The sequence below is a fragment of the Chionomys nivalis genome, chromosome 22, assembly GCF_950005125.1.
Source record: "Chionomys nivalis chromosome 22, mChiNiv1.1, whole genome shotgun sequence".
NCBI lineage: Eukaryota > Metazoa > Chordata > Mammalia > Rodentia > Cricetidae > Chionomys > Chionomys nivalis.
The window spans coordinates 45,175,689-45,201,732 of NC_080107.1; the positions used below are offsets into that span (position 1 = coordinate 45,175,689).

Consider the following 26,044-nt stretch of genomic DNA (forward strand, 5'->3'; position numbering starts at 1 on the left):
GAATTTTCAGAGAAACACTGAACCCACAGCCTCATGTGTAGCATGTCTTTTTCCTGCTAGCCAGCTTCCAAATAATGACACAGAAACTTATATTAATTAGGAAAGCTTGGCCTTTAGCTTAGACTTATCTCAACTAGCTCTTATAACTTAACCCATTTATATTAATCTACATTCTATCATATGGACTGCTCTTCTGTCTCGTACTTACTGTTTCCTCTCTGTGGCTCCTGGCTTCTCTTCTTTTCTTCTTCTCAGAGTTCTCTCTGCCCATAAGTCCTGCCTATAACTCCTACCTAGCTATTGGCTATTCAGCTTTTTATTACACTAATCACAGAAAATACATCTTCACATAGAGTACAAATACCCTACAACACTCGTGCATGCTAGACATACCAGTTTTAAAGAAAGCCCTGACTTTTCACATTGCTAGTTCAGGCTTGTCAAGTAAGTGAGCCAAAGATAACGATGCTGTGTCGAAAGGCATGATAACTTTCAAAACATCACTAAATTTCTTCAGTGACCTTGTCTTTGTGTTATTATTTGAGGCTGGCTTGTTATCAGCATAAAGAGAAACATTTGCTCCAATAACTGGATCTAATCTCCTGATTACTTTTGAATTGTGAATGTTATCCTGTTATCAGAGAAAGATTATAGTGATTGCAGTGTGCTGGTGTGGGAGTTGGCAGCTATGGATTCTTTAGACGCATTAACTGTTAGGAAAGATTTATAATTTTTTGGACGTGTTTAAGCCTCTTTGATGGGACAATCCTGAATGATAGCTTCGACATACATGGCTCTAATACTTTGTGTTTTGTTTTAGTTTGGGATTTTTTTTTTTTTTTTTTTTTTTTTTTGAGACAGGGTTTCCCTAGCTTTGGAGACTATCCTGGAACTCATTTTTATATACTGTCTGTGATTTGAAATTTGAAATACGAGACCTTGTCTCAAAAAGCCTATTAATAATTTCAAATAATATTAATTTTAAAATCCTTTGTTCTTACATTTTAAGTTTACTTTGAATATCAAATTTCTTTTTCTTTCTTTTTTTTTTTTTTTTTTTCTGAGAGGGTTTCTTTATATAGCCTTGGCTGTCTTGGAACTCTGCCTCCTGAGTGCTTGGATTAAAGATATGTGCTACCACTGTTTGACTGAATATCAGATTCCTTTAACTTATTTTTTCCTTAAAAGAACAAAATTGTCTCTGCTTTCTCATTTTTCAGGAGCAGTAGAGAACTCTGGACAATCCTACTTGGAAGGTCAGCTCTTAGAGAATTGGTGAGTGACTTGAGGGATTTTTAGGGTTGTTTTTTTTTAATAGTGTTTATTACAAAAAACAAAAACAGAAAAACCCAAAATGGAGAGTTGTCTTCTTCTGTAGCTACTGAAATTTTCTAAGTCTGCCTCTGTACCGCATCAGTTGCTCTTCTGTAAAATGCCCATGCTGTCGGTGAGGGTGCCTCCAGAGAGCTGCAGAGTCTCTACTGCTCAGGCCTCCAGTCTCTTGCTCTTTGTTCTCTGTTTGCCGTTAGCTTCCAAATCATAGAGACTGGGAATTCTAAAATGTTTTCAAGTATATGATCAGCGACAGGTAGCCATTCATGGTGGTCCTTCAGCTTCTCGTCCTTTGAGGAATATTTTGATCTTACATTATGCCTTCATCTGATAATTCTGCTTCTAGAATGAATCCTTAGAGAAGACCATCTTAGAAAATGTTTTGTGCTCCAAGTACTCTGGTATAGACAGCATTCTACTATATACCTGGGCATTGTGCATACTCTGCTTACCTCCAGCCCACCAGAGGCTGAGGGGATGGTCTCAAATTAGGACCAGCTTAGACTACATAGTAAGACTGTCTCAAAAAAACAAAAACCAAATAATTAGAATTGGGCAAATGTTTGAGTGGCTACCTTTTAAAAAAGGATGCACTTTATTTTATGTGTGTGTTTTGCTTGCATGTATGTATTTATATAACATGCATGTCTAGTGTCCAAGGAGGTCAGGAGATGGTGTTTGATACCTTGGAACTGGCGTTACAGACAGTTGTTGGTTGCCATGTGGGTATTGGCATCTGACCTTAGTCTTCTACAACAGTAGTAAGTTCTTATAGCTATCTCTCCTGCCCCTGGAGTGGCTACTTTAATATAGTTGAATGATATTCTTATTTGTAAGTTCATTACAAGAAAGTGATTTTACTTATTTGTTGTTTGTTCGTTTATTTTGATGCATGGTTTCTTTGTGTAGCAGCCCTAGCTGTCCTGAAACTTGATTTGTAGAATGCTTTATTTTTATGTGCGTTGGTGTTTTGCCTTCATGTATGTCTGTATGAGGGTATCAGATTCCCTGAAACTGGAGTTACAAACAATTGTGAGCTGCCATGTGGGTGCTGGGAATTGAACCCAAGTTCTCTGGAAGAGCAGCCAGTGCTTCTAACTGCTGAGCCAACTCTCCAGTTCCAAGAAGTGATTTTATTAAAGATGAGGAAAAAAGACTTGCTGAGTGTCTTTTTAAAAGAATGACAAATATGATCTGTTATTTAGTAAAATATGCAATCATTAGAAAGCCCCTTTATAAAGATTTCCATAAATGATGCTACAGTATTAGTAAAAAAGAAAAATTACAGATTTCTGTATTTACAATACTTTAAATCAGTGATTCTCAACCTTTCTAATGCTGCTACCCTTTAGCACAGTTCTTCATGTTATGGTGACCCCCAGTCATAAAATTATTTTTGTTGCTACATTATAACTAATTTTGCTACTGTTATGAATCGTATTGTAAATAGCTATGTTTTCCAGTGGTCTTAGGCAACCCCTATGAAAGGGTCGTTTGAACCCCAAAGGGATCGTGAACTGTAGTTTGGGAACCCCTGCTTTAAGCTGTGGTGGAAACATTTCAAAGAGACACAAAGGAAAACACAATGTGTAGTGTGACCTTAAATCTGATTTAGGTTGCATTTGTGTAATTGCCTTGTTCTTTTGCAGAATCAGATTGAGGCAGAACTGAATAAATATTGGCAGCGATTATTGGAAGGGCTTTCTTACTACAAACCTCCCAGGTATGGCTGTTCTGTGTTTCTGGTGATGCCATTCCCCAAGAAACTGCACATAAATAAACAAACTGCCCTGTGTGCTTTTAAATTGCTAGGCTAGTGAATGAGCGAGAATGCTGTTTGGATATGAGTAGATGAGTCAGCACATGTTTTCCTGTCTGTTGAAGGAAAGGGTAATTTCCTTCACAATAATCATGTTGTCCTTTTTTCTTTTTCATTCAAGACAGCATTTCTCTGTGTAGTCCTGGCTGTCCTGGGACTCACTCTGTATGTAGACCAGGCTGGCCTCGAACTCAAGAGCTTTGCCTGTCTCTGCCTCCTGAGTGCTGGGACTAAAGACGTGCACCACCACTGCTCTCTTCAACTTGACCCTTTTTACTGCTTGTCTTATCCACTGTCCCCTGGAGAAAATGATATATTCACCCATAGAGCACTATGCCCCAGTATCAGCAAGCTCCTAGTTTCAGGGGATCTAATGCCCTCTTCTGGCCTTAGGTGGCAACAGATACACATGCAGGCAAAACACCCAGACATATAAATAAAGCAAAATAAAGGAAAGAATTTGAAAGAAGAGACAGAAATGACTTTATGCAATAACATGGGATTTGAAATCTAGTAAAAAAAAAAATTTTGTTTTTGGATACAGGGTCTCACCTTTATGGCTTATCCTGAACTCACTATATAGATAAGACTGCCCTTGAACTTAAATGTATCTGCTTGACTCTGTCTCACAAGTGCTGGGATTAAAGGCATACACCACCACACCCAGCTAAAGCTAAACCTTTATTTTTTTTTTTTTAAGTAAACTCTAGACTTTACTGAAATTTTTTTATTTGCATTCTGGGATTGAACTGAAGAGCTTTTCCCATGTACTCTACCAGTGGCCTACATCTACCACCCAAATGTTCACTCCTTGTTCTGTAATCCAGTCCAGGGTGATGTGTAGCATTTACTTGTCTCCTTTGGGCTCAACTGTGACTGTGTCTCAGTTTTTCCTGGGTTTCAGGACTTTGAACAGTTTTGAGAAAACTAGGAGTATTTTATATAATGTCCTCCACTTGCACTTGTGTGATGTTCTTCTCGTTATGGACTTGAGGGTTTTTCAGAGGTGAAATACCATTCTTTGGGTGACTGGAGAGATGGCTCAGTGGTTAAGAGCATTGCCTGTTCTTCCTAAAGGTTCTGAGTTCAATTCCCAGCAACCACATGGTGGCTCACAACCATCTGTAATGAGGTCTGATGCCCTCTTCTGGCCTACAGGCATACACGCAGACAGAATAGTGTATACATTAAAAATAAATATTAAAGAAATACCATTCTTTGTTCTTTTTAGATTTATTTATTATGTATACAGTTTTCTGCATGTATGCCTGTAGAAGACAGCACCAGATCTCATTACAGATGGTTGTGAGCTACCATGTGGTTTCTGGGAACTGAACTCAGGACCTCTGGAAGTACAGCTAGTGCTCTTAACCTCTGAGCCATCTCTCCAGCCCGAAATACCATTCTTATTACATCATTTCAGAGTGTATGTGCTAAACCCATAGAACATGTGATGTTACCTTGGTCACTTTACTGAAGAGTTTGAAGAAGCATAGGATATCTGATATCAACTTCTGTCCTCCACATATCCTGCCTCCAACATGTTTAATTAAAAAAATTAATGTAACTTAATAGAGCTACAAATAACAAATAACATTGTGACCAGTTTATAATGGGCTTACATGATTTTGTTACATAGGCAAAGCTAGCTCTGCTTTATACAATCTAGATGTGAATGTGTGTGTGTGTATTTTATAGACACTAAAGGAAAAAGAAGGCCACTAAGTATTTTTATTTTATACCCTTGGGGGGTCATTGTGAATTAGGACCTCACTCACTGCTTTTCTCATAGTTCAAGTTCAGCTGAAAGAGTGAAAGCTAATAAAGATGTAGCGTCACCACTGAAGGAACTGGGCCTAAGAGTCAGCAAGTTCTTGGTGAGTGTACGTTAGTACGGGGTCAGTGTATGCTACGTGTGGGTGCCTGTAGCTTCATTATTAATGATGTTAGTAAAAATTCTAAGCTTCAGTAGCCATTGCTGACTTAAGACTTCTGTGCTTTAGGGTCTTGATGAAGAGCAGAGTGTACAGTTACTGCAGTGTTACCTTCAGGAGGACTACAGGGGGACTCGGGACTCACTAAAGGTTTGTGGTTCTGCCTAGCTCCCATCCACCTGTCTTCTTGGAGAGTTTGGGCCTTGGCCCTTTCCAGAAGAGATTATGAGATACACAGGTGGTAGGCTAGACTTCATCTGTCTGTCTGTCTGTCTGTCTGTCTGTCTGTCTGTCTGTCTATCTATCTATCTATCTATCTATCTATCTATCTATCTATCTATTGTTTTTTCAAGAAAGGGTTTCTATGTGAAACAGTCCTGGCTGTCCTAGAACTCCCTCTTTATACCAGTCTGGCCTGGAACTCACGGAGATCCGCCTGCCTCTGCCTCCTGAGTGCTGGGATTAAAGGTGCTGCCACCGCCACCCAGCTGAGGCAAGACTTGTAATGATTTATTTTTATTTTATGTGTATGGTGTTTTGCCTGCCTTCATGTCTGTGTGAGATTGTTTGAGCCTCTGGAACTGAACTACAGACAATTGTGAGCCGCCATGTGCATGCTGGGAATTGAACCAGGTCTTCTGGAAGAGCAGCCAGTGCTCTTAACCACTGAGCTGTCTCTCCAGTCCCAAGGCAAGGCTTTTATTGAAGGCTGGAAAAAGAGCCCAATCTGTGTTTAAACCGACACCTATCTTCGTTCTTGCAGTGCTTGAAATGGCAAAGAATTGAATATAAATGAGAGATCTAAGAGAGCACCCAGGCTGCTAAGCTTTAATTTTATGTAGAAAGAAACAGACCAGAGAAGAGGGAAGGGATTTAAGCATCTGTTAGGTTAGACTTGACTTAAACATAAGATAGAAATGTGTACAGAAATGAAATAGGTGGGTCGTCATGAAGGGGTGCTGCATCTTTTTCTGTGCCAGTTGAACTCTGCCTATAAGACAGCCTCTTGACTGTTCTGTTTTCCTTCAGACTGTTCTGCAAGACGAGAGGCAGAGCCAGGCCTTAACCCTGAAGGTAAGCAGTAATTGCTGTTTCATTCTTTGGTAGACAGTTGTGTGACAGATCCTAGACCCGTTCTTTTCTTTTCTTTTTCTTTTTTTCTTTCTTTTTTTTTTTTCAGGCAGGGTCTTAGTCTTACTGTGTATTCCTGGTTTGCCTGGAATTCACTACGTAGGCCAGGCTGGCATAGAACTTAATTAGATTCACCTACTTCTGTCTCCTCAGTACTGGATAGTAAAGGCATATGCCAACACATCCACCTTCTTGGCTGTTTTTAGATCTTAGCTGACGCTTGTTAGCCATAGGACCCAACTGAGTTTTTCCCAGAGTTGCCTCTGCTGCTAACACTTGTTCATAGTGGCTATTCTCTGAGACTCAGCTAACTTGGTATTTTGGTGGGAGGGATGTACTTGTGATTCACTCAGCTTCAAGGATGCTAGGCAAGTATTCCATCACTGAACCCCACTCTCAATCCTTTCAGATGAAATTGAGCAAGGTTAGTTTGTATTCCTGTACTCCTTACCTTTCCTACAGCCTGCTCACTGTGGGTCTGTCCTATGGATTTGACTTCTGAAGTGGTTTGGTGTTGATACTCAGTGCAACTTAAGTCCTTTAGTTGCATGTGGTTAGAGCATGGAGCCCTGGCACATTTGCTTCTTGTATTTGACCTGCCAGTTTGTAACTTTGATGTTATTTGGGCCTCTGAGAACTCATGATAGAAAATTGTTTTAGAAATAATGTTTAGATTATTAAGTCATAATAATTCCTTTTATCTTCCATGACTTATTTCTTGACTTATTACTTATTTTTCCCCCAGTGGAGGGATGTTGTAGAATATTACTTTAACTATGTAATGATGTGTTATATTTGTTTATGTTGCAGAATATTACTTTAACTATGGAAAGCTGTGTTACATTTTTTAATGCTGCATTTGTTTAATTATCTGAAGATGTGCTGCTCTTTGCCTTGCCTGCCTAAGGCACCTGATTGGTCTAATATAAACCTGAAAAGCCAGTGGCTGAGCAGTAGAGGAATAGGCAGGGCTGGTGGGCAGAGAGAACAAGCAGGAGGAAGAATCTAGGCTGCAGAGAGAAAAGAGAATGAGGGAGGAGAGGGAGTTGCCCGGTGTTAGTCAGCCTTGGAAGAAGCAAGAAAGTAGGACATAGAGAAAGAAAAAGAAAAAGCTTCAAGGCAAAATGTAGATGAAGAGAAAAAGGTTAAATTAAGTTATAAGAGCTAATGGGACAAGCATAAGATAAGGCTGAGCATTCATAACTAATATGTCTCCGGGTCATGATATGAGGGTCTAGCAGTATGAGAAATCGTGCCATGGAGGGGTATTGCTTAGTTCAATTGTTTACATTTTTGTGATTGCTGATATTCATTAGATTTTTCTGTTCAGGTTTTTAAATGTTTTTTTAGGACCTGAAGGTGGCTCAGTGGTTAGGAACATTTGCTGCTTTTCCAGAGGACCCAAGATGGGTTCCTTGAACTCATAGGTCAACTCACAAATGCCTATTGTTCCAGCTCTAGACATTCATTGCCCTCCTTTTTCCTCTGACCTTGGTAGGCACCTGTACATATACAATATATACATATGTGCACACAATACAAATAGAATGAAAGGAATTTAAAGTATTTATTGTGTATGCCTTCATAGCAAGCATGCAGAGGTCAGAGGACCACTTGTGAGACTTGGTTCTCCTCTTCCACCATGTGGATCCACTCAGTTTGGTGATGATCAGGACCTTTACCCACGGAGCCATCTTTACCCACGGAGCCATCTTTCTTGCCCTCCTTGCACATTTTTGAAGGATCTGGTTGTCAGGAGTTGTAAACTTGAGTCTCTTTGCAAGAGTGAGATACTGATTTTGAAACTTTGTGGGTTTTGCCTCCTAGATTGCAGATTATTATTATGAAGAAAGAACCTGCATTCTTCGTTGTGTCTTACATCTTCTGACTTATTTCCAGGATGAACGGCATCCCTATAGGGTAAGCTTGCTCGGTTTGCTTTGTTCTCTCTACTCTTGTTCTTCAGGTTTAAATAATTTCATATCAGCCGGGCGGTAGTGGCGCACGCCTTTAATCCCAGCACTCGGGAGGCAGAGGCAGGCGGATCTCTGGGAGTTCGAGACCAGCCTGGTCTACAAGAGCTAGTTCCAGGACAGGCTCCAAAACCACAGAGAAACCCTGTCTCGAAAAACCAAAAAAAAAACCCAAAATAAATAAATAATTTCATATCCCTTGTATTCACCTGAATGTTTACCTTTTATTCTACATGTGTGTTACGCATTCTGGGGTTTAAGGCGGAATATGCAGACTGTGTTGACAAACTGGAGAAGGAACTAGTTGTAAAATACAGACAGCAATTTGAAGATCTGTACCGAATGGAAGCACCGACCTGGGAGACGCATGGCAATCTAATGGTACGTAGTACTTATGCTCATCTCTAGCTCGGAGAGTAACAGGCTATGTTCAGGGATCCATAGCTGGGTTACAGAGCTGAGTACAAGTGTGGTTCGTCAGACCAGAGGGAATGTGTCAGAACAAAACACTGATTAATGCTCCCTAATTCTGAACCTTTTCCTTGGTCCATCTCCCCCCCCTTTTTTTCGTTTCTTTTTCTTTCCTCATGTTAGAATTATAGTGTTAAAACCCACCCCACCCCCTTTGGTTTTTATTCTGTTACCTAAAATATTCTCTTAGTAGTTAATAGAATTCTAAACCCAAGATTTGATCTTCTCTTTTTTGGGGGTCAGAGAGAGGACAGGATTGAGACAAGGTCTTTTACTCTGTAGCCCAATCCAGGCTGATCTGGACCTCTTAGTATCTCCCTGCCTTCGGCCTCCCAGGTAGATAAAATTGTTTTGTTTTGTTTTTTTAAGACAGGGTTTTTCAGAATTGCCCTGCCTGTCCTGAAGCTTGCTCTATAGACCATGCTGACCTCAAACCTCACAGCCTGCCTTTGCCTCCAGTGCTGGGATTAAAGGGGTGTGCCACCATTGCCTGGCTAGCTTTAATTTCTTTATGATCATTTTCTGTATAATATTAGTATATATGTACAATATTAGTTGGATCTTTTTTTTTTTTTTTAATTTGTTTATTTATTATGTATACAATATTCTGTCTGTGTGTATCCTTGCAGGCCAGAAGAGGGCACCAGACCCCATTACAGATGGTTGTGAGCCACCATGTGGTTGCTGGGAATTGAACTCAGGACCTTTGGAAGAGCAGGCAATGCTCTTAACCTCTGAGCCATCTCTCCAGCCCTTTTTTTTTTTTTTTTTTTTTTTTTTTTTTTTTTTTTTTTTTTTTTGAGACAGGGTTTTTCTGTGGTTTTGGAGCCTGTCCTGGAACTAGCTCTTGTAGACCAGGCTGGTCTTGAACTCACAGCGATCCGCCTGCCTCTGCCTCCCAAGTGCTGGGATTAAAGGCGTGTGCCACCACCGCCCGGCTAGTCGGATCATTTTATCCTAAATTTCCAGCCAGTGCTTGTCTTGAACTCCTAATCTTTCAGTTTCCACCACCCAAGTGCTGGGATTATAGGCAGCACCTACCACATCAAGATACTGTTTTTTTAGTTGTTTGGAAAACAATACATTAACATTTAAAACATGTCTCGCTGAGGGTGCTATTCAGTGGTAGAAAACTTTCCAACATGGTTGAGGTCCTAGTTTCAATATCTAGCACAGCAAAACAAAGAAAAACATCAACAAAAACAGATGCTAATGGTTATGATGTGCTGGCCTGTCACCTGGGTACCCTGTCATTTTGAGAGACAAGCCCTGCCCACTCCCAACCCCCTTTACTTCCACCAAGACAAGCTGATCTCCCGCCTCCTCCTTCCAGTACTCTCTTACTGTCCTTCTGAAGAGGTGGCTGCTACCTGTCTCCTTCCCTCTCTGTCTCCCACTGTTCTCTCCTTCCCTCTTTCCCTGTGCCCTCCATAATCCACTAAATAAACTATACCCAAACTCCCTCTGCATGGTGTATCTGTCTGTCTCTCACCGGCTACGGCCCCACTGAGGTCTCAGGTGACCTGCTACGGTCCCTCGTGTCACTGGCCTTCCCCTCCACCCCAATATCTGTAAAAAGAATAACACTAATTATTTAAAATATCTGATATAAGAAAAGTGCTCAGGCCTGACTTGGTAGTATAGGTCTGAAATACAATGTGTTTAGAAGGCAGAAGTATTGTTCTTTCAAGGACTGGTCTGGGCTGCAGACTGAGTTACTTAAATAACTTAACAAGACCCCGTTTCAATGGTATAGCACTTGGCAAGCAGGTACATGAGGACTTGATTTGATGCCGAACACTTCCCCCAAAAAAGATTTAATACAGGTCCATGTCAAGTCGGAGAGTGGCTTTGCAGTCAGCAACACTTGTTGCTCTTCCAGGGGACCCGATTTCAGTTCCCAGCACCATGTTGTGTGGCTCATAACCATCTCTTAATTCCAGCTATAAGGAATCCAACATTCTTTTTATCCTCCAAGCGCACTTACACATACGTAGAATATAAACACAGACATATATGCATAAGTAAAAATCTAAAAACAGACCCATTTACAACAAAATTAGAGAATTTTTCTGTGCCCTTAGGAAACTTGTTTTGATATGTTTTTGCTCTTTTGGCTTTTGGGGGAGTCTGGCATTACTTTTTCTCTATGGTTTGCTGTGTAGCTGGGTGAGCTGGGCCCTGGTATCCTCCTCTCTCATTTACTCCTCCTCCTCCTTGTTTCTCCTATTTCTACTCGCTGCCTGCCAGCCCCACCTGTCTTTGCTCCTGCCTTGCTATTGGCCGTACTTTACTAGACCATCAGGTGTTTTAGACAGGCACAGAAACACAGCTTCACAGAGTTAAACAAATGTAGAGAGATGGCTCAGGTGGTTAAGAGTACTGGCTGCTCTTCCGGAGGTCCTGAGTTCAATTCCCAGGAACCACATGGTGACTCACAACCATCTGTAAAGAGATCTAGCGCCCTCTTCTGGCGTGCGGGCATACATGGAGGCAGAATGTTGTATACTATATATACAGTACAATGATTTAATATTGCAGTGTGCCCCAGTCTCTGACAGTACAATGATTTAACATTGCAGTGTGCCCCAGTCCCTAACAGTACAATGATTTAACATTGCAGTGTGCCCCAGTCTCTAACAGTACAATGATTTAACTGCAACTAGGAAAGAATAGTAATGTAAAGCTAGAAGTTGGCATGGGAATAGACACAAAACCAATGGGAAATTAGTGTGGAACACCTGACATTTGGGGGCTGGAGAGATGGCTCTGTGGCTGTTTTTCCAGAGGACTCTGGGTTCAATTCCCAGTACCCACATAGTGGCTCACAGTCATCTTTAACTTCAGTTTCTGGGTAGTCAAAACTGTCCCGGCCTCTGCAGATTCTGCACAAATGCAGTACACAGACATACAAAGAGCCAAAACTTTAATATACGTAACTTGTTTGTTTGTTTTTTTGAGACAGGGTTTCTCTGTAGCTTTGGAGCCTGTCCTGGAACTTGCTCTGTAGACCAGGCTGGCTTTGAACTCACAGAGATCCTCCTGCCTCTGCCTCCCAAGTACTGGGATTAAAGGCGTGTGCCACCACCAGTAGCAGATCCATATACATAAAATAGTATATGTAAGAAAAAGAAAGTGACATTTCAGTAGTGGGAATTAAGATCATGCAGTTAAGTGGTACTAGAGCCAATGTGTAACCAACCAAGCACCACCTCTACTCTAGACTTTTTCCTAAAAACTAAGTTAAAAAAAAAAAGGAAATAAGCTGGGCGGTGGTGGTGCACGCCTTTAATCCCAGCACTCGGGAGGCAGAGGCAGGCGGATCTCTGTGAGTTCGAGGCCAGCCTGGTCTACAAAGGGAGTTCCAGGACAGGCTCCAAAGCTACAGAGAAACCCTGTCTCGAAAAAAAAAAAACAAAAAAAAACAAAAAAAAGAAAAGAAGTACCTAATATTTAGAAGAGACATCTAGCTAGGGCGTTGTTAGCTCAATTGTAGAGTGCTTGTCTCACATGCATGAGGCCCTCGCTTCACTGCCCCATTCTACTACCAATACAAAAGTAAAAACCCTAGTGTTTAATTTTTAGGCATTAGATATTTTCTTAAAATGAAAAAGTGTGTCTCTGTATGTTGATATATATAGGTCATGCATATATAGGTCATATATAGGTCATATATAGGTCAGAGGAAATGTTGGAGTTGTTCTCTCCTGAAGTTCTGGGGATTGAATTCAGGTCATTCAACTTGATAGCAAGTATCCTTGTCCACTGAGCCATCTTGTCAGTTTTTGAGATAGGGTCTCATTCTGTAGTTTGGACTGACCTGAAACTCATAGTGATCCTCTGCCTTAGCTTCCTGTGTGTTAGGATTAGAAACATTACACCATCATGCCTAGCTGATTATGTTAAATTTAATTATGTTATGATCAGCATTCATTCATTCATTCATTCATTCATTCATTCATTTATTATCTGGGACAGGCTTTCCTATAACTAGTTGGCCCGGAGCTGAATATGTAGTTGAGGATATCCTTGGATTCTTGTTCCTCCTGCCTCTTGAGTTCTGGGATAATGAGTGTGTGCCATTGATGCCAGATTTTTTTTTTTAAGATGGGTCTCACTCTGTAGTTTAGGCTAGTCTAAAATTCATGAAATAGCCCTGACTGTCCTTGAACTCAAATTAATCCTACTGTTTTAGTCTCTTGAGTCCTGGGATTGCAGGTGTGAGCCACACCCAGCAGCTCCTTGTAGTGTTTTATAAGGTGCTGTCCCTCCAGCTGTTAATGGCATGTTCCAGTCACAGAGCTTGAGCAGCTAAGGTAATATCTCTAATTATTTTTCCATGGTTTATTGCCCACCATGGGATCTTTATTGGTGATACTATGTTCATGTCTTCTTGACTGCTGTCGTGTAGTGATCTATAAATACCATCTGCTTGAAGTTGTCCAGATCGTTTGTTTGCCGACTGTTCTTGCCAAATTGTTCTGTAGGTTTTGTAGCATGATTGTGTTAGCAAAGATTGGTAAGAGACTGGATGTGGCGCACACTCGTAATCTTAGCACTTGGGAAGCAGAGTACACGAATTGGGGGTTCAGGATCAGCCTCAGCTCAAGGCTAGCCTGGACAACATGGAACTGTTAAACATACCCCAAAGTATTCTTCCAAGTAGACTCTGAAATTACATTTATATGCAGGGAATTCTATGTAACATTAAAAAGAAGTGACTAGTTAAATACTATGTAGCAAATCTGCTAAATGCATCTATGAAAAGGAGTGAAAAATATACTGTCATAGGAAGTTTTCCTTGAGGAATTGTTAAATAAAAAAGGTAAGTTGTGGAGTTATTTGTGTAATGTGTTACTTGGTTTAGAGGGAGAATAGGCCATTACATTTGACACACTGCTTATTGAAGGAGACTAGAATCTAAGACTGGTTGCTTTGTACAGAAGTGTAGATGACTGGGCAATGGAAATCACAGGGACATCTACACTCCCCCCCCCCCCCCTTTTTTTTCCCTGAGACAGGATCTTTAACAGTCCTGACTGTCCTGGTACTCTCTGTAGACCAGACTGGCCTTGAACTCACAGAGATTTTACCTGCCTCTGCCTCCTGAGTGCTGGGATTAAAGGTGTGCACCACCACTGCCCAGCACAGAGACATCATTTTTATACTTTATTCTTGTAATTTAAAATCTTCTATTATGCATATATTTAATAAAAGAATAACATTTTTTAGGCCGGGTGGTAGTGGTGCACGCCATTGATCCCAGCAATCAGGAAGCAGAGGCAGGTGGATCTCTGTGAGTTCGAGGCCAGCCTGGTGTACCAAGAGCTATTTCCAGGACCATGCACCGAAGCTACAGAGAAATCTGTCTCGAAAAAAAAAAATAGCATTTTTAGAGATTGATGTTGTGGTACATTCCTCTTTAATTCCAGCACTTGGAGTGTGAGTTGGAGGTCAGCCTAGTCTACAAAACCAGTTCCAGGCTAGCCAGGGATACTTAGTCAGACCTTTTCTATATTTAAAAAAAGAAAAAAATGGAAAGAAAGAAAAAGGTAATTTGTTTTCTAGTCTTAACTTTGTCTTCCATGTTCTCTATATTGGTGCAGACTGAGCGCCAGGTGTCTCGATGGTTTGTTCAGTGCCTCCGGGAGCAGTCCATGCTGCTAGAAATTATTTTCCTCTATTACGCGTACTTCGAGATGGCACCTAGTGACCTACTGGTACTAACCAAGATGTTCAAGGAGCAAGGATTTGGTAGTAGGCAGACCAATAGACACCTGGTGGATGAAACCATGGATCCTTTTGTAGATCGGATTGGGTGAGTCTGCTTGAGTTGTGGTTTGTGAAACTTGCAGTGTTTAGACCATTGGTATTGGAGTGGCTCTGTCAAGATGGAGACAACCTTTTGTCTCTTTCATTGAGTGGTAGGGAGGGGGTGCATGTGCTGACGTCCTGTCCATGGTCTGTCATTAAGGGACTTGTTCTCTCAAAACTCTCCTATTCTTTTTTTAAATTTTGCTTTTGTAAAAAGAATGTGTGTTTTGTGTATGAGTGTTTTACTTTCATGTATGTATGTGTACTATTTGTGTGGCTGGTGCCTGTGGAAGCAACAAGAAGGCATTGAATCCCCTGAAATTTGTGTTCAATTGGTTGTGAGCCACCACATGAGTGCTGGGAGCTGAACAGGATCCTCTGGAAGAGCAGCAAGTGCTCTTAGCTGCTGAGCCATCTCGTTACCCCAAAAACATCCTTTTTGTTGGTTTGTTTTTCAAGACACAATTTCTCAGTGTAGCCCACGCTGTTCTAGAACACGCTCTGTAGAACAGTCTGGCCTTGAACACAGGAATCTACTTGTCTCTGCCTCCCAAGTGCTGGGATTAAGTGTGCACCTCCATGCCCAACAAAGACATTCTGTTTTAATCAAGATTTTTTTTTTTAAAGATTTTATTTATTATGTATACAGTGTTCTGCCTGCATGTACACCTGCAGGCCAGAAGAGGGCACCAGATCTTATCACAGATGGTTGTGAGCCACCATGTGGTTGCTGGGACTTGAACTCAGGACCTCTGGAAGAGCAGTCAGTGCTCTTAACCTCTGAGCCATCTTTCCAACCCCATTCTGTTTTAATCTAAGAGGGTCATTCATCCATTCAATAGGAGTACCTTCTGAGCAGCTCCTGGAGGCACAGTGCAAGTGCCTTGATAACACTGATAAGCAAGATGCGTATTCTTTGTCTTCTGTGAAGTCACTGTCTGTAGTCTTTGAATTTATTTTTTCTATACTGCCTTGGATATATCCATACGTTGAGACCTATTTTCTCAGTGAGTGAGAGCTGGGTCAGGTGTAGGTTGTAGCTATGGAAACCTTCAGTGCTAGTTCTGAGCTGCCCTGAATAATAGACACAACCACAGGTCAGTGTCAAGTCCTTGAGATTGAGATATGCTGGAAACAAGAGCATAAAGTACATTCCAAGGGTCTGAGATGCAGCTTGAGTCGTGGAATGCATGCTTGGCACACACAGGCCCTGGGTTTGGTCCTCTGTCTTTAAAAGCTAGTGGTAACAAAGAATGTGAAAAGACTCATTAATAACTATTGATATTAAGTGTCTTACATCTTCAGTTCAGCAGATTCAGAAAACTCTGAGTGAGACTGTGGTGTGGTTTGTCCTTTCCAGGTACTTCAGTGCCCTCATTCTGGTGGAAGGCATGGATATCGAGTCCTTGCACAAGTACGCCTTGGATGACAGGAGAGAGCTGCACCAGTTTGCTCAAGATGGGCTTATTTGTCAGGTGAACTTGGAATAACATTTTTTTTCGGGTGGTTTATAGTTTTTTTTGTTGTTGTTGTTTGTTTTGTTTTGTTTTGTTTTGTGGGTAGTTAGAGATAGGGTTTCTCTGTGTAACAGCCCTAACTGTCTCGGAATTAGCTCTGTAGACCAGGCTGGTCTCGAACTCACAGAGATCCGCCTGCCTCCGCCTCCCGAGTGCTGGGATTAAAGGCGTGCGCCACCACTGCCCAGCAGTTTATAGTTAATCTTTAGCTACTGAACTATCCTGATACACAGCATTTTTAGTTCTGTATTTGTAATCAGGTGTGGGAGAAGTCAAGAGTTATTGTACAGAGATGATAATTGATTCTGCAATAGGGAGTAGAGTTGCTAACAGGTAGCCCCAGGGCAAAGCCGTTGGCATTATGGGCATTTGTGGGGTTTGTGCAAAAGAAAAAGATGAATACTGACTTAGAATGAGTAGAAAGATAGAAAGTGGAAAGTTCAAGAAGTATCGGGTTGATAACTTCTAATTCTGTATTTGAACATGGATTATAACAAAATCAGAGGGTTGTGGATGAAGTAGGAGTGATCGGGTGTATCAGCAAGGTGGTTGGGGTGAAGTTGTGTGCAGTGTTGGTGCAGGAGAGGCTTGCTGAGATTGACAGCATGCCTGACTGGATCTGGACCTCTCTTTTTCATAGACACCACATGTTTTCTACCCTCATTAGGATATGGATCGTGTGATGTTGACCTTGGGAGACATTCCACATCATGCCCCTGTACTTTTGGCCTGGGCTCTCCTCCGTCACACACTGAACCCTGAAGAGACCAGCAGTGTGATCAGGAAGATAGGCGGCACAGCCATCCAGCTGAACGTGTTTCAGTACTTGACTCGACTGCTTCGATCACTGGCCAGTGGGGGAAATGACGTGAGTTGTTTATAAAGACGGAAGGCCTGGAGAACAATGGCAACTGTGACTTGGGTTGTTATGATTTTTATTCTTTATTGAGATAGAATCTCAGTATATTGCCCTGGCTGGCCTTGAACTCACGGCCTCCTGCTGTCGCCTCTCATGGGCTGGAATTGCAGGCATGCACCACTGTGCCAGCTTTGTAACAAAGTTTTCACTGGCATTTGTAGGTGGTCGACAGTGTACTCGGCACTCCCCAGTGGCATCTTAGTCTTTATAGCATAGCTCTGCTTGGAGTACCATCTGACTTACACATTAAAAAACCCAGGAAGGTGTAATTTCTCCCAAGCAGTAATACTAAGCAAGTAGTAAACAGTTTGAATTGATGATGAATTAATTTGACTCTTGACCTGTGGGTCCTGAACTCTTTAGGGGGTTCAACGACCCTTTCACAGGGGTCATCATCGACCACCAGAAAGCACAGATATCTACACTATGATTCATTACAGTAGCAAAATTACAGTTATGAAAATAGCAATGAAATAATTTTATGGCTGGGGGTCATCACAACCTCAGGAACTATATTAAAGGGCTGCACATTAGGAAGCTGAGAACCACTGTTCTAGAGTGTGACTGGGGACTCTGAGAATGAGTGAGAAACTTCTGAGACTTGATTGGGGTTCAGATAGAGTTCGCCTGGTTTATTGAGTCAGTTCATATGGATGTGCTAAAATGAGACATGAGGAACAGGCTCAGTGGTCAGATGCTTACCTAGCATGCATCTGGCCTGGAGTTAATCCGCACCAATAAATAAATAAATAAATAAATAAATAAATAAATAAATAAATAAATTTATTTATTTATTTATTTTAAGAAAGCAAAATGAAAATGGAGTTTTGAAGGTTGTAATTATTGGCTTTTTCTCCCTACTGAGTAGAAGACTGTTCATGGAAGAGCTTCTTCACAGATGTTTTAACATCACTGTCACAATTGCCTGCATAGTGGCCAGAATTTAGAACTAGAGAAATGCCCTCTAGTTCTCTAGGACAGTGGACAGCTCTTCACTGTTAAGAAGGAGCCATGAGAAAACATAGAATAGGGCTGTAGATACCGCTCAGTTATACAACACTCATCTAGCATATGTGAAGCCCTGGGTTTGAGTCCCAGTCATCCTGGCCCATGCCCCACTGAAAAATAGATGGAGAATTCTGATGCATACATATTCCTAAGTTTAAAAAAAAGTATATTTGAGGAAGCCACATAGTGTATGTCTCTAGCAGTGTGACATGCTGGGAACTGTCATATGAGCAACTACTGCCAAGGATGAGTTGGGAGGAAGGAGATGAATAAGCCACATGGGATTTTTAGGACAGTATGACAGCTCTGTCTGATGTCAGCCTGTAGTCGCTCTGAAAGCTACTCTTTGGGGCTGGGGACTAAGCTTAGTACAGTACGAGCCCAGTCATTGTTCCATGAGACCTTAGGTTCAAACCCTGGACCACAAGAAATTTGTGTGCCAGGTGGTGGTGGTACACACCCTTGATCCCAGCATGTAGAAGGCAGGGGCAGGCAAATCTCTTGAGTTTGAGGCCAGCTGTTCTATAGAGTGATTTCCAGGACAGCCATGGCTACACAGAGAAACCCCGTCTCAAAACACAAACAAGACCAAAAAAAAAAAAAAAAAAAAAAAATTGGTTGTAAAACAGAAACCAGCCATTTGGCAGCTCTCAGTACTGCAGGTTGGTAGATAGTGGTGTCTCATTGGATTAATTCATAGAGACTCTAGTAGGTAGCTAGTCTCTTGGCTAGATGTGGTTTTCTTTTTAATCCACAAAAACCTTGAGTTTGGTTTTATTCCTGTGTCCTAATCTCGTAACTAAATTAGAAAAATTATTAAAGTTTATGATTCTTTTTACATTTGTTTTCAAGGCCTCTATTGCTGTTAAGGCTGAGTCTTGGAAAGAGTTGTGTTCCTCAGATTTAGTCACTCACTCCTTTGTCATTCCAGTGCACCACGAGCACCGCTTGCATGTGTGTCTACGGCCTCCTCTCCTTCGCTCTGACCTCACTGGAGCTCCACACGCTGGGCAATCAACAGGTCAGTAATTGGCTTTCCTTAGGCTTCCTGACTGCCCCACTTACAGTCCAGTCGTGATACTGCCCCCTCAGATCTCATACATCTTGTTTCGTTCCTTACTATTTGTTTTCTTTTATTATTGTATGAATGAGATGTAAATTGTAGCAAGTTCAGAAAGTGATAGAAAAGATATAATCCTATCACACAGGATGAAATTATATTATTACATATATTTATATATTGTGTGTATAATACACACACACATATTCTGTTCGCAGTTGGATTTGTCTTTTCCATTTTACACACAGATACTCTAAATTCTAATATAATTCTGTATTGGAATCATGGTATGTATATATGAAATTAGCTCAGGTTACTGATTATACCTAGTATGTAAATAGTTATGCTATCATGTACAGAGAATAACTATAGAGGAAAGTGTGCGTGTTTGATACACAGACATGATTCTTTGTCCTGTCTCCTTGTATTTTGAGATGAAGTCTCATTTTATAGTCAGGTGGGACCAAGGCTGGGTAGCCCAGACTGCTCTCAACCTCCCACATGTTGCAGACATTTTCCTCAATGGTTTTGGTTCATGGTTGGCTGAGACTGTGGATGTACAGCCTGACAATTTAAGAAACCACTGACAGGCGAGCTGACACTGCCTGCTTGCGTATGTATTTTGGTGTTTTTGTTTTCTTTGTTTTGGAACTGGTTCTCACTATATCGCTGTATGGTCTGGAACTTGGTTTGTAGACCAGACTGGCTCTGCACTCAGAGATTTGCTTGTCTCTGCCTCCTGAGTGCTGGGATTCAAAGTAGGCACTACCTCTCCTGTCCACTGTGTCTGACATGGCTCGAGGGGTTCAGAGGTCAGTAATAACTACTGAGAGTATAGGTTGCACACCATTTCTAGCTTTACTCTTTGAAAATTTTTAAATTTAAAATTATAAAAAATGATTTTAAAATAATTTTATTGTATGTAGATATATGGTATATGTGTGCATGCATATGCGTGAGCAATTGTTTCAGTGTGGTGGTCAGAGGGCAACTTTTCAGTCAGTTCTCCCTCCCACCATTACATGAATTCTGGTGACTAACCCTGGGATGTCAGGCTTGTGGAGCAGTGTTTCCCTCTCAACTGCATCTGTGGCTCCCTAAAGCTTTTTTTTGAATGTGTATTGGTATTTTGTCTGTGTGAGGCTGTCAGATTCCCTGGAACTGGAGTTGTAGACAGTTGTGAACTCCCATGTGGGTGCTGGAAATTGCACTGGAGTCCTCTGGATTCCAGGACTGTCAAGGCTACACAGAGAAACCCTGTCTCAGAAAAAAAAAGGAAGGTCAATTTGTGAATCTGTTTGCAGATAAGATGTGCATGCCTCAGCCTCTCAAGTAGTGCGTAGCTCATAGGCATGCAGCACCGTGCCATAACTGTAAGTCAGCAACAAAGAAACTGGTTCATGCAACCATTTCCTCCTCTTCACAGGATGTGATTGACACAGCGTGTGAAGTCCTGGCAGACCCTTCTCTTCCGGAGCTCTTCTGGGGAACAGTAAGTATGTTGTAGGGACTTGTGCTGTGACAGTGTGTAGACCGGTGGTTCTCAGCCCTCTAATACAGCTCCTCCTGTTGTGCTGGTCTACAACTGGATTAGGTTGTTCTCGTCAGACTTTCTTTGGATTGCCAGTCCCCAAATAATGAAAGAGACTTTTTAATTATGAAAGCTTGACCTTAACTTAGGCTTATTTTTAACTAGCTCTTATAGCTTAAATTAACCCATTTCTATATTCCACATTTGCCACATGGCTCTTGACTGCTCCTCAGTTCTGTACCTGACTCTATCCATCTCTCCCTGGTGAAATCACCCCTGTTCCTTCCCAAGTTCCTCTGTCTGGGGGTCCCACCTTTTCTCTCCTGCCTAGCTATTGACTGTTCAGCTTTTTATTAAATCAGTCAGGGAGCGATGACTCAGCCATTAGGAGCACTGACTGCTCTTCCAGAGGACATGGGTTCAATTCCCAGCATCCACCTGCTGGCTCACAACTGTCTGTAACTACAGTTTCAAGAGAACCAACACCTGTACACAGGCATACACACAGACAAAACACCAGTGCACATAAAAATAAAATTAACCAGTCAGATGCTTTAGGCAAGGTAAAACAGCAACACGTCTTCACACAGTAAGATCAAAATATCCTGCAATATCCAATCATAAAATTATTTTCATTGTTACTTTATAATTAATTTTGTTACTGTTATAAATTGTAATGTGAAATATCTGTTTCTTTTTTTTTTTTTTTTTGAGGGGTGCAATGAACTTTATTGATGGTATTCAAGAGAGTAGGGCTCCCTAAGCCCCTCCTGCTATTCTGGGGTCTGGGATGGAAACTGTGAGGGAGATGCTCAGTGTCAAGGGTTGAGTTAGGACAGGGACTGCTCAGCAGCCGAGGGCCTCTCTCTTGCTGTGTCTTTGCTGGGATGGGTGGTCCAGGGTGGGCTTCTTACTCCTTGGAGGCCATGTAGGCCATGAGGTCCACCACTCTGTTGCTGTAGCCAAATTCATTGTCGTACCAGGAAATGAGCTTTACAAAGTTGTTATTGAGAGCAATGCCAGCCCCAGCATCGAAGGTGGAAGAGTGGGAGTCACTGTTAAAGTCACAGGAGACAACGTGGTCCTCAGTGTAGCCCAGGGTCCAGCTGCTAAATTTCTTTTCATTTGTTTCCCAGCTAGGTTGATCTGTTTATATGGCTTATGCCCTCCTTCCAGAGACACTGCTAACTCCTTGAGATGCTGTTACAAACCATGTTAAATCGGGCATCTGTGTTGTTGCTTGTGTGTTCTGGCTAAGCGTTGACATGGCTTGAGGTAGTTCTAACTTTAATAGAAGCATAGCAGGAAGGAGTTACGTTGTCTGCCTAGAGAAGAGGTGGCCAGGAGGAGGGAACTGGATAGACAAGGAATTTCGTCAGGTCATGGATACTTTGATATCTTTTTTCAGTGGAATATGAAGGTCTTATGTTATTAAGAAATTGTTGTATATCTATGTAAAGGAAAGGTTATTACTAGATTTTTTTTTGTGAACTTAAAAATAATTTTTTTTTTGTCAGGTGGTGGTGGTGCACACCTTTATTCCCAGTACTGGGGAAGCAGAGGCAAGCAGATCTCTGAGGCCAACCAGTTCTATAGAGCAAGTTCTAGGACAGTCAAGGCTACACAGAGAAACCCTGTCTCAAAAACCAAAAGAAAAAGAAAAAATAATTTTTAAAATTTTGTTTCGTTTGTGTGGATGTTATGTATGTACACATCATGCAGCCTGTAGAGACCAGAAGAGGATGTTGGGTACTGGGATGGAGTTAGAGACCACTGAGCTGCCATGTCGGAGCTGGGTCTGCTGGAAGAGCAGTCAGTTTCTAACTGCCGAGCCATCCCTGCAGCCTCTCTTTCTAGATTTTGTTAGGATTGCTGGGCACTTGTGAAGAGGGATGACTTCTTCCTTTCCACCTCAGGAACCAACCTCTGGTCTTGGCATCATTCTGGACAGCGTGTGTGGGATGTTCCCCCATCTCCTTTCCCCACTTCTACAATTGCTGCGAGCCCTTGTGTCAGGAAAGTCCACCGCCAAAAAGGTGAGTGCTTTAGTCAGATCTCTGAAGGGGAGCTAGAGGTCCACTGTGACTCCTGCATTGGAGTCCACTGCCAGGAAAAACGTTGTCTGAAACTGAATGAAAGATGCCAGTTCATGGTGTCACCTCAGCTCCGTGCTTACAAAATACCTTTTCACTAAGTCCTATTGGAGGTGCCATGAGAATAAGTGTGCAGTTGCCTGATACCTGCTTGGGAGAGGACAGTAGATTTAGGAAATGCATAATAAATGTGAGGAAGTGCTTTGTGCTTAGTGCTCCCCATCTTCTGTAAGCCCTGATTTTGATTCCCAGCATTGGAGTGGGTAGATGAAAGAGAAAGGAGATGCAAGCAGAGAGAGACAACTGTGTGTGCGTGTGTGTGTGGGGGGGGGTGTAGGTAGAAAGGAGAGCTTGAGTTAGTTAAAGAATGGCAAGGCTTAACTGAGAAGAGCAGGAGGCAGTTCCAAGAAGAGCCTGAGTAGGGTCTGGGAGAAGTAGTTTAGGGGACAAGCAGATGAAGTCTGGCTTTAAAAAACTGACATGGAACCCTTTTGTCTCATGAATGATTGTATGACTGTGTTTCTTCCTGGGTGTTGGCAGGTATACAGTTTCCTGGATAAAATGTCCTTCTACAATGAACTTCATAAGCACAAGCCCCACGATGTGCTCTCTCATGAAGATGGAACTCTCTGGCGGAGGCAAACACCTAAACTCCTGTACCCTCTAGGTAAGACAGAGATGCTCTGCAGTAGCCCTGCTTCAGGGCATCCAGTCAGACCTAATGTTGGCTGGATCCTTTCATGTGAAGTGCCATTCCTTCTCTTCCCACTCCTGTCATGTGTGACAAAAAAGTTCGGCTTACAGTGCTGAGCTTGTTTATATGGTGGATTACATTGACAGATTTTTGTATGTTGAACCATCCCTGCATCTGTAGGATGAAGCCAACTTGGTCATGGTGGATGATGGTTCTGATGTGTTCTTGGATTCGATTTGCTAGTATTTTTTTAGTATTTTTGCATCAGTGTTCATGAGTGAGATTGGTCTGTAATTCTCTTTCTTAGTATTGTCTTTCTGTGGTTTGGGTATCAGGGTAATTGTAGCCTCATAAAAAGAGTTTGGCAATGTTCCCTCTGTTCCTGTTGTGTGGAATAATTTGAGGAGTATTGGTATTAATTCTTCTTTGAAAGTCTTGTAGAATTCTGAGCTGAAACCATTTGGTCCTGGGCTTTTTTTGGTTGGGAGACTTTTGATGACTGGTGTTAAGATTTTAAATTGGGCTGATTGTGGTGGAGGTAGAGTGAGTTTGAGACCAGTTTGTGACATTCTACAGAGCTAGTTATAGGATAGCTGGGACATAGACCCTGCCTCAACAGGAAAAAGAAAGACTGGATTAGCAAACTGCATGGAAGAGATTGGCATCCTAGAATTTCTGCCTCCAGTTGAATGGGGAATTTTGGGAGATAGTGTAAGTTCTTCGCTGACCCAGCAACATCATATGTATTAAGACTCAGGCGTTAACACTTGCTTTTCCTTTACTACTGGACACCGAGGTAGTTATTGTTTTGAAGGGATTCCTGCCTCTCCTCTGCAGTCACTGAAATAGTATTATGTCTGTCCTGTACTTGGACATACCCTACAGCTATAGTAATTACAGTCTCCACTGCCTTTTACTAAGCCAGTGAGCCTCCCAATTTCCTGGCGTGAGGCCCAGTATGCAGGTAGAGTGAGAACAGCTTGTACAACAATGTACAAGGCTAGTACTTGGAAAGACTCAAAGCATTATTTTGGCAATTTAGTTCTTAATTTTTTTTTAAGATTTAATTTCCTAAAAATATTTATTTATTTATTTATTATGCAATGTTCTGTCTGTGTGTATATCTGCAGGCCAGAAGAGGGCACCAGACCTCATTACAGATGGTTGTGAGCCACCATATGGTTGCTGGGAATCGAACTCAGGACCTCTGGAAGAACAGCCAGTGCTCTTAACCTCTGAGCCATCTCTCCAGCCCTGGTGGTTTAGTTCTTGCTTTTAGAGTATTCCATGGAAGTTAGTCAAAATGGTGGTCTTTAGGTACGGCCTTAAAATATTTAGAGATCGCTTCTTTTGTAAACCTTCCTGGTACTGGAGAGGTGATTCATTGATTAAACAAGAATTGTGCTCTTCCAGAGAATGCCTCGGTACATGTAGAGGGGATGATAAAATGGTTTCTGTGTGACTTGTCTTGGTTGTATGCCCTCTGCTGTGATCTTCTTTAAGGACCAGCCGCTGTCTCAGGCATCATCTTTGTCCTCATCTATGGTTCTGTTCATTGTTTTGCCATTACACATAATATTGCATTGGATATGTGGACACACAGATGTTGGTGTTTCATTTTCAGTAAACAGTAACAGAATCCTCAACATGAGATGGTTAGGTGAAAGGGATGTTTATAAAAGTTTTTAAATAGATGCTTGAAAGGTAAACGTGCTATATGCATACGGTTGAATTTTGTCATAGAGTAACTCAGCGGTAGCACATGTGCTGACACGTAGTCTGATATAGGCTGCAAAATATGTAAACCCTGAAGGTGGCTTCTTAAGAGAAATACACCAGTCACAAAAGCACAAATTGTGGGTGGTTTTATCAATATTTACATATATGGTTTTTTGTTTTGAGACTAGGTCTTATTTTGTAGCCCAAACTAGATTCCACCTTGAGGTGCTCTGCCTGCCTCAGCCTCCTGAGCGAGTACTGGGATTAAAGTAGCACCTGCCACATCCGTGTTGTGTCATTCTTCTGTTTTGAGGTCCTTCAGGATAGACAAACCAAGACAGAAAATACAGCTCTGATTGCAGAACTGAGAGCTAGAGAGAATAGCGAATTACTGGTGAGTGAGAGCAGAAGGGGAAGCCATACCCAGTGTGAGTGTGCTCACTGCTGCTTTGGTGGACTCTTGATGCGTACGATGAGAAATTTGATGGTAAGTGTATTTTACCACAACTTAAAATTTTTTGGCACAGTTGCAGACCCAGCAACTTGAAAGATTTGAGACTAAAGTAAATTGAGTTCAATACCAGCCTGAGTAGGATTGTGAGAGCTTGGCTCAGTGGTTAAGAGCACTGGCTACTCTTCCAAAGGACCTAAGTTCAATTCCCAGCAACTACATGGTTGCTCACAGCCATCTATAATGAGATCTGGTGCCCTCTTCTGGCCTGCAGGCTCACATGGAAGCAATGTTATATACATAATAAATAAATAAATCTAAAAAAATTATTTAGTTTGTGTGCATACACATAAGCATGTTTGTGGATGTCAGAGGACAGCGTTGGGAATTGGTTCTCTCTTTCCACCATGTGGGTTCCCAGATGTCAAATTTGGATCATTATACTTGGCAGCCAGTATGTTTATCTGTTGCCCTGGTTTTTTAAGATTTGAGACAAGCCAGGGGTGGGGACACAGAGTTTCCTTTAATCCCAGCACTCAAGAGGCAGAGGTGGATGAATCTTTGTGAGTTTGAGACCA

At 41.7% G+C, this 26,044-nt stretch overlaps 1 protein-coding gene across 1 annotated transcript in view; it reads left to right on the top strand.

Annotated features, from left to right (window-relative positions):
- Nucleotides 1-26,044, top strand: part of Nup188 (nucleoporin 188) — a 58,696-nt gene that overhangs the window by 11,247 nt on the left and 21,405 nt on the right. Inside the window, exons 2-15 of the mRNA XM_057755310.1 lie at nucleotides 1,221-1,275; nucleotides 2,982-3,055; nucleotides 4,944-5,028; nucleotides 5,155-5,235; nucleotides 6,115-6,159; nucleotides 8,044-8,136; nucleotides 8,451-8,570; nucleotides 14,267-14,478; nucleotides 15,835-15,949; nucleotides 16,659-16,859; nucleotides 18,850-18,939; nucleotides 20,405-20,470; nucleotides 22,426-22,545; nucleotides 23,143-23,269. Of these exons, the coding sequence (XP_057611293.1) occupies nucleotides 1,221-1,275; nucleotides 2,982-3,055; nucleotides 4,944-5,028; nucleotides 5,155-5,235; nucleotides 6,115-6,159; nucleotides 8,044-8,136; nucleotides 8,451-8,570; nucleotides 14,267-14,478; nucleotides 15,835-15,949; nucleotides 16,659-16,859; nucleotides 18,850-18,939; nucleotides 20,405-20,470; nucleotides 22,426-22,545; nucleotides 23,143-23,269 (1,484 nt within the window). The remainder of the gene's footprint in view (nucleotides 1-1,220; nucleotides 1,276-2,981; nucleotides 3,056-4,943; nucleotides 5,029-5,154; nucleotides 5,236-6,114; nucleotides 6,160-8,043; nucleotides 8,137-8,450; nucleotides 8,571-14,266; nucleotides 14,479-15,834; nucleotides 15,950-16,658; nucleotides 16,860-18,849; nucleotides 18,940-20,404; nucleotides 20,471-22,425; nucleotides 22,546-23,142; nucleotides 23,270-26,044) is intronic.